The 8,640-nt window shown below is 49.9% G+C and overlaps 1 protein-coding gene across 8 annotated transcripts in view; it reads left to right on the top strand.

The window, feature by feature from the left end:
* Positions 1 to 616: 616 nt before the first annotated feature.
* Positions 617 to 8,640, top strand: part of TCOF1 (treacle ribosome biogenesis factor 1) — a 38,126-nt gene continuing 30,102 nt past the window's right edge. For 4 of the 8 annotated variants that reach the window (XM_043464967.1, XM_043464966.1, XM_043464965.1 and 1 more), the window contains exons 1-3: positions 619 to 809; positions 3,175 to 3,230; positions 6,038 to 6,183. In XM_043464967.1, the coding sequence (XP_043320902.1) occupies positions 702 to 809; positions 3,175 to 3,230; positions 6,038 to 6,183 (310 nt within the window). In that variant the 5' untranslated portion in view covers positions 619 to 701. Of the gene's footprint in view, positions 810 to 3,174; positions 3,231 to 6,037; positions 6,184 to 8,640 lie in introns of all 8 variants that reach the window. The other 4 variants (XR_006268966.1, XR_006268965.1, XM_043464968.1 and 1 more) reach the window with 2 other exon arrangements.

Genomic DNA, 8,640 nt, shown 5'->3' with positions numbered 1-8,640 from the left:
TAAGCCTCAGCTTAGATACCCCCTTGGGGTTAGGGGCCCCTCCTTTCTCCCATAGGCTGTGCCTGCCCCAGACAATGCGCAGAAGACATTGAACCATAGTTGCTTGATTACCTGCCTCTCTCTTCCCTGTGAGCTTTGAGGGCAGCTGCCACATCTTATATATCCTGCAGTCCTAGCCTAAGCGCTTGCCAAAGGTATGGCGCTCAATAACTATTCAATGAATGAATGAACGATGACAAATAGCACCGGTTCATGTGTTCTAAAAAGATTTGTGAAATGATTAAATGAGTGGGTAAGTGGAAGTTCGAGTCTAGAGAGAGCTGGAGAATAGGATGTTCAGAGATGAGTAAAACCCGATTGCAGCTGTCACACAGCTAAGAGGAAGACAAATGCCTTCAAGGAGCGAGTCTGAAGGATTTAAGAGGGAGGTATTCTAATCTTAGGCGGCCCAGGGGGCGTGTCCGGATCCGACTCCCGCCCCCCCCCAATAGGCGGTCTCATTGCCGCCCATGCCTCCTCCCCTTTCACCCGCCGAGGCGGGGCCGGCCACCTTTGGAGATAAGACTACGCTTCCCGGCGTGCCGCGCGGCGGGCGGAGGAGGAGCCGGAAGTGGGGGGCGCGAGGTCTAAGGGCACAAGGGAAGTAGCGGGCGGGGACTGAGGGGGCGTGCAGGTGAACGGACAGGCCGGGGGTCGCGGGCATGGCTGAGGCCAGGAAGCGGCGGGAGCTGCTTCCCCTGATCTACCAGCATCTGCTGCAGGCGGGCTATGTGCGCGCGGCGCGGGAAGTGAAGGAGCAGAGCGGCCAGGTAAGCGTGCGCGGGCCGTGTCCGAGGGCCGCGTGCAAGATCTACTGAGAGGCTGCCCGCGCCTCTTCCTCTGGCGGCCTGCGGGCGCCCAGATCCCGGATCCCGCTGTGTTCTGAGACGCGGCCCGGGGTGCCGAAGGGGCCGCAACCTCTGCCCCGCAACTCTGTGGCTCCCGGTTCTTCTGGGCCTCAGTTTCCTTATCTGTGGAGTGGGCGGGCCGGGACGTGAGATCGGACGCTCTGGGCTTTATAATTCCCGCGCCCCTTACCTCCACCCCCTTCCGGGAGCGACAGTTTAAAGTTTCGAAGTCTCGGGCCACGTGGCTCGGCGCGGCCCCCTAGGGCGAAAAGGTTGCTGCGAGTCTGAGGAGTGGATCGCTACCAGCCCTGGAAGGGGCGAAAGAGCGCCCCGAGAAGGGGCCTGAAGCTACTTAATTGAGCTGGAGCTCAAACCCTTAGCAGCTCTTCTGTACTGATGGGGAGTTGAACTCGCGCTGTAGTCGTTCTTACTTCATCCATTCCTCGAGCAGCTGTTAATCTGGCAGTGAGGGTGCTGGTGATGGAATATAGAATAGTGGGGAGGGTCCCTTGGCTCACTAATTAGAGTTTACAGGCTAAATCTGTTAGGGGAGATTGACATAAATCAAAGGACCACGAAAGTAACCGTGCACTCAACACTGCATTAACTGCCAATAATGAGAAGCATAGGGTGCTAAGACAGGAATGGCAGATTGCCTTAGTCAGGGATATCCAGAACTGCTTTCCTGAGGAAGTGAATGCTGCTTTGAGATCTGAGAGAAGGAAGTGGATGTTCCAAGTAGAGATGCAAAGTGTTGCATATGTACTGGCCGCCAGAAAGTTTTTTATGACTGAAGTGTGGGGTACAAGGGTGACAGATCTCTGGGGAGACAGAGGCAGGGAGCGGGCTTCCTTTGGTTTTGATAAAGTAGTGGTAAGCCACTGGAAGGTGTTAAGTTGGTGTGGTGGCTATTGACTTGATTAGTCAGTGCCCCTTTGGCTATGGTGTAGGCTCTGGTCGTGATACTTACTCTCAGGACCTCTGGGAGAGACTAAAGGATTACAAATAAGACATCATCTGTGCTTTTCACAATCTTTGGACCTCAGTAGCTTTTCTTACTTCACTTATATCACTTAACAGCTACAGGAAACGAAAGGGAGTACCTATCTTCTTTGGGGCATTTGCCTAGACGAAAGAATCCTGCCCTTATGAAGCATACATTCCATCAGGAACAGACAAATGACTGAATTTTTTTTTTTAAGTTAATGATACAATGTGTAGGGTGATGGTAGGTGCTAGTTGTAAAAATAAGGCAGGTAGAAGGGATAAGGAATGTCAGAGTTATATTATCTATAGGGTGGTCTTGAAACCCGAATGAGAAGGTGACTTTGGGCAAGGACCTGAAGAAAGTGAGGGAGTGAGCCATACAGTTGGCAGGAGAGAGCATTCTAGACAGAAAGACCAGCCAGCCCCCATGGGGGCGGAGTCCTCTGACAGATTTGAGGGACTGTGAGGAAGCCAGTGTGCCTGGGGCCAAGGAAAGTGAAACTTAGACTTTCAGTCACTGTCAGTTACAGTCTGAATGTTACTGGCTGCTGTGCTTTGCAGTTACTGTTGTAGGTTGTCTCCTTCAGGCCTGAGAGCAACATCTTAGATGGGTACTGCTGTTATCCCCATATAAAGAAAGAACCTGCAAGCTTAAAGAGCTGAAGACAGTAGACTATCCAGTTAACAAATTCTCTTTACCTGACCCCAGATGCACCCTCCTGGCCACTGTGCCTAAATCCCTGGCACTTCACTCACTCAGCCTCCTTGGGGCATTTGACATCCCAGGTTCTTGACATTTGCAGAGAGAGTAGACTTCTGATCTTGGCTCCAAAGGGCTTTGCTTCTACCAAAGGATTGGCACCATTTGGTTCCAGTCTCTGCCCAGTGGGTGAGCAGACAGCGTGGGTGTCTAGTCTGCCTCTAGTCTGCCTGGGGAGATTGACCAGCCTGACTTTTGAAAGGTCAGAGGTGGAAAAAGTCCTGTCTTGTGGCACCTAAGCCTGGAGAGTGCCAGGGAGGCTGGATAAATGCTAGCCTGGAATATTTCCACTCTACTCTGTCAAAGGTACTTCTCACCAGAATATTGTCTTAAAAGGGTTTAGTTGAAAGTACTTGCCCTGCGTGTCTCTGAAAGATTCGGGTGGTCCTGGCAGGGCCGAGCAGACATATTGCCCAGAGCAGAAAGACCCCCTTCTCAACCACCTCTCTGCAGATCATGATGTCATGAGAGTGGGGCCCAACGAGGAACCTTGCTGTGCTCAGGAGGGTTAATTGCTGCTTTCTCTTTGCTTCTCTGCAGAAAAGTTTCCTGAGGCAGTCTGTAACCCTTCTGGACATCTATACACACTGGCAACAGTAAGTCTAATGGGGCTGAGGGAGTGCAGGAGGGACACCCCAAGCTCTCAGCATGAAATCAGCTAGGATACTAATCTGGTCTAAGATCTGTCCCCATAACCCACTGTAGATACTGTTATCACCTCTAGGAAGCTACACCACAGATATGGGTGTCTGTCTGATAGTAGAGAGGACTCTGAGAGCTGTGCTCAGTGCCTCTTAAGGACAAGAGCTTCTCGGCAGCTTGTTATTCATTCAGTCAATGAGCATTTATTGAGTGACTACTGAATGCCGGGCTCTCAGTACAGAGATATTGTCATGAGTGAGACATGCATGGTGGCTCCTTTCCTGGAGCGGACATTGGAGTCAGGGAGGTAAGCACGCCACAGAGAATGAGACAAGTGAGTGTAAAATTACGGTGGTGGTGAGGATTATGAAAAAGAGGTGCCTGGCGCCAAAACTGCCTGAATAGATTAGCCTCACCTCATTTAGGTGTTTAGGGGATGGCTTCCTTGAGGTGACCTTTGAGTTGAGAACTGCAGGGATCGGGGAAGTGAACTCGGCAATAGGTGTGGAAAGGCTGATGGAGTGTACCTGGCAGAGGGAGCTGCTGATTTGAGGCCTGTAACTGCAGTGCGGTGCAGACGAGACTGGATGGTCATCATGGACCACCCCGTAACAGGCCTGATCACCCATGAGGAGAAGTTGTGTCTTTGCCCCAAAAGCCGTGGCAGCCATGGAAGGGTGAAGTGGAGAGCAGTGAGATCACTGGCTTGATTGGGCAGGCTGTGGATGTCAGCTTCCAGACAAGGGCTGATGGGCTTGAGGCAGGAATAGCGTAGGAGGGAGACAGTTTGCAAGAATACTGGAGGATGAGATGAGGGTCTGCAGATGGTTTGGAGAAGAAGTGTAGTCAGCTCCCAGGTGTCTGACTTGTACGCTTGAATGGAAGGAACCCAACATGGAGTGAAAGATTTCAAAGACATGTTGAACGTGAAATGCCTGTGAAACATGCAAAACAAGGAGGGCGGATAATCCAAGGACATATCAACAGAGGAATGGTTTGAAAATGAAGGAGGGGATAATCGTTCCTTCAATGAACTGGGCTGACCACAGCCAACTATGGGAGTGAGGGACCTGCAGTTGTGACCCATGAGGAATGATAGTGAATACGCAACTGTCTGGGTGGAAAAGAGTTGGCAGAGGGGCAGTGGAGGGACTACTATCTGCACATGTTTGGAGACAAAGGGAGTGGGGTGTTCCCTGGGGCCTGAGAGACTGAAGTGGGACCCATGTGAACCTGCTTTAGGAAGACAAGTGTCAGCTTCTGAATAAAAGCAGTTGGTCATCAAAGCTGTCCAAAACTAATGTGGGCTACGGTAGAGTGGTGAGATTCCTGTCATCAGAGGTGTGTAAGCAAAGGCAGGCATGGTAGAGAAGGGATCCCAGCTTCCAGTAGAGAGCTGAGGTCTTTGCAAGCTTTGTCAGCCCTCAGTTCTTGGCTCTTCTCTGCTGCTGAGGTGAGCACAGGGCATACCCCCCACTTCCTCTTCCACGTGCCCAGGTGTCTGGCTATTTGTGCAGCACTTCCTTCCCCAGAGAACTGCTTCAGTGAGTTGCACCACATGCCCTCCCCTACCACCAGCCCCTTCTCTGGATGAGGGGTACTGACTTGGATGAGGACCTCACACCCATCAGAGCCAGCCTAACCTGGTGGTTCAAACCCAGCTGTATGACCTTGGACAAACTTGACCTCCCCAAGTCTGTCTCCTTCAGTAAAATGAAGATAATAATAGTAAATGAAGTGCTAAACCTGGCCAGTGGAGGCATTACCCCTCTACTCACCTCTGTTTAGTGAGCACCTACTGTGGGACAGAACTGTTCTCGATGTAGTTGGAAACAAACTGGAAGAAAACAATCTCTGCACCTGTGAAAGTTACATTCCACGGGGAGAAGAGAGGCAGAGTGAACCTATATGTGTGATAAATGAAACATGTTTTTGCAGAAGATTTCCCAACAAGTGGCCTTCCTGGGAACAAGGGAGCCAGGCAGCACATCCCAAACCATGGCAGAGCGACATCTGTCCCACGTGGAGAGTGTGGCACGCAGACAGTGACCCCCTCGGCCAGGAGGCTGGGCTCAAAGGATGTGATGCTTGAAAATTCTGGCAACTCAGCCATCTGAGTGCTTATCCTCCCCAGAGCCTCAGACTGACTTTGGACAGGTCACTTAGCCGTGAGACTTAGGCTAGGTACTATAGTGAGCTGGAAAAAGTTCTGCCAGCCCTCCCCTCCCAGGGCATGCAGTGGGGGCATCAAGTAGGAAGTAAGTAAAATAACAGGAGAGAGAAAAGTGCTTTGAAGAAAATGAAACAGGGCAGAGAATATCTTAGAGGACGGTGGTGACCAGGGAGGGCCTCTCTGAGAAGGCTGTACGGGAGTTGAGGCCTGAGGGACAACAGGGACCTGGGCAGTCTTCCAAGAAGAGGTTACTGTGGGTGCCACAAGTCCTGAAGGAAGGAGGAGCCTGGATGGTTCTGTGAAGTGTATATAGTGCCGGCACTTAGAGCTCTGTGACTCTTAGCCGCTGTTAGAAAATACTGTCCACCCTTCCTGAGTGTTTGGAGATGAATATACTGTAAAAATACAATGAAATGAGTGAAGATGCACAACACAAAATTGTTTCTGCACTCTGTTTCATCACTGTTTAAAGTCTCTTCATACACTTTCCCTTTGGGGACAGGGAGGATGTGGGAGGTCTTCCTTTCCAACTCTCCTAGGGTTGTCCTTGCCCCCTGGTTGAGCTTGCCAGTCACCCTTGTCCTGCAGAACTTCGGAGATTGGCCGGAAACGGAAGGCAGAGGAAGATGCGGCCTTGCAGGCCAAGAGGACCCGCGTATCAGATCCCATCAGCAGCTCAGAGAGCTCAGAAGAGGAGGAGGAGGAGGAGGCAGAAGCCCAAACCGCCAAACCCAGTAAGAGCCCTGGGTGCTGAGAAGGCCCCTGTCTCTGAGCTGGGGGCTCAGTGCAGTACCCTGCTCCTCTTGGGGACAGGCTATTGTATATTGGATTGTTCCAAGGGAGAGTCCACCTCCAGCTGCACCTTCCATGAGCCCTCAGAGGACCAGCTCCTTTTAAAGGGAAGGTTGTAACAGCCCCACATACCTATTTCAGTCTTGATTTGAGCCCTTCCTCTGGGCCAGACATTGTGTCCCAGGCGCTAGGAATCCAGTGGTGAACAAAAACATGGATGGGCTCTTAGAGTCTAGAGGATTGTAGAATCAGTCTCTCCAGTCCAGGAGCTGCATTTTTTAAGCCTTCCAGATAATTCTGATAAAAACAGAAAAGCAGCCCACATTTTCAGAAGAACTGCTAGAGAGATTTCAGAGACGACAGCTGGCGGGCGCCTCTTCTGTGTGCTCAGGGGCAATTTCAGCAGCTGCCTATCTGAAGTGAGCAGGTTTAGCACCTGCACGCTGTCCCAGGCACTCTGGCTCCAGTGAATTGGCAGGGGCCACCCTGTGAGGCCTTCACAACCCCTCCTCCCCCCATTCTCCAGGTAGTTTGTGCTTTAACCAACAGTGGTCACAGCTCCACAGAAGAATTACCATTCTTCTTTGAATTATTGATTTTTACTTACATAGAAGGTAACTTCTTAATTTTTAAATATATTTTCTGATTATAAAAGAAATACAGGCTTCATTATATTCATTATAGAATAAGTGAAAATGACTTTTTAGAGAGGTAGGGGAAAATTACCCATATTCTTGGCCATGTATAATTTGGCAAATTATTCTTCCATTTATTTTTCCTGAGCATGTTTTTTCAAATATTGGCAATCATACTGAATATATATTTTGTACTTTGCTTAATCTTTGAAAATTATAATGCAAAACAAGTTCACTGTGAGCGCTGCAGAAACAGAGAAGTGGGAGGTTTCCTGTTCCCCTTGCCTGCTCCCTTTTCTCTCCCTAAACGTATCTCCTGGAGGGTAGCCTGACGATGCTGACGACGCTCCCCTTTGCATCTGCACTTATACAGATAGACATCCATACAGGCCTACTTCCATACTTACAAACTATTTGAAACAACAGCTGTAAAACTGCCTACTGATTGGTTACTCAATATTAATGAATTTTTTAAACTCTAACAATGGAATTATAATTATACTTTTTAAGAGTCCTCATTGAGAGAATCTTGCTAAAATATTGTTGGGCAACATGATATGATGTCTGGTGTATTCTTCAGAATAACACTCACTGGGGATGGATGAATGAGGGGCACAGTTGAAATAAGATTGGCCACAAGTTGATAATGGTTGGGGCTGGGTGCTTAATCCTCTTCCTCGGTACTTATGAATGGGCCTAAAATGTTCCATAATTAAAAATCAAGAGAGGGCTCCCCTGGTGGCTCAGTGGTAGAGACTGCCTGCCAGTGCAAAAAACATGGGTTCAGTCCCTGGTCCGGGAAGAGCCCACATGCCACGGAGCAACTAAGCTCGTGCACCACAACTATTGAACCTGCCCTCTAGAGCGTGTGCTTTGCAACAAGAGAGGCCACCACAGTGAGAAGCCCACGCACCACAACTGGAGAGTAGCCCTGCTCTCTGCAGCTAGAGAAAAGCAACAAAGACCCAGCTCAGCCAATAAATTTAAAAAAAAAAATGAGAGATGGAATTAAATGTCAGGAAAAGATCATGTCATTCCTCTCAACAGCATCATATTTTTTAACCTAATCAACACTTGTTTCTCTTGGCTTTGTTTATTCATTTATTTTTGGCTGTGGTGGGCCTTCCTTGCTGTGTTCAAGGTTTTCTCTGGTTGCGGAGAGGGGGTGGCTACTCTTGTTTGGTTGTACAGGCTTCTCCTTGTGGTGGTTTCTCGTTGCAGAGCACAGGCTGTAGATCACCGGCTTCGTAGTTGTGATGCATAAGCCTCGGTGTTCTGTGGCATGTGGGATCTTCTCAGACCAGGGACTGAACCTGTGTCCCCAGCATTGGCAAGCGAATTCTTAATCACCAGACCACCAGGGAAGCCCCCAACAGCATCTTCTTTATTTTACAGCATACGTTAGAAATCTTTCCCTAACCTGAGCTCAAAGGAGACAGTATCCTGGTATCAAGGCAACAAGGATCTAGAAACCAACATCTAACAAGATTCCAGTCTTGTAGTGTAGCTCCCCACCCACTGGGAAATGGTTTAAATTCGAGCAGCTTTCTCTGTGGACCTGGGGCTGCGTGACCTGCCCCTGTCTTGCTAAGTGGCGTTCGGGGCTGCAGTGTGGCAGGTAGCCTGTGGGAATGGCATCCCTGGAGTTGTTTGGGCCTTCAGGGTAGTGTGCAGTGGGTTTGGGAGCCAATCCCTTTTCCTCTGGGGCCTTCGGTATCTCGAGCCTCCAGGGAGCTGGGACCCCATTGGGGATGCAGTCAGTCA

The sequence above is a fragment of the Cervus canadensis genome, chromosome 4 (assembly GCF_019320065.1).
Source record: "Cervus canadensis isolate Bull #8, Minnesota chromosome 4, ASM1932006v1, whole genome shotgun sequence".
NCBI lineage: Eukaryota > Metazoa > Chordata > Mammalia > Artiodactyla > Cervidae > Cervus > Cervus canadensis.
Note: the sequence above shows the minus strand (reverse complement) of the source record. Positions and strands in the feature narration are given on the sequence as shown.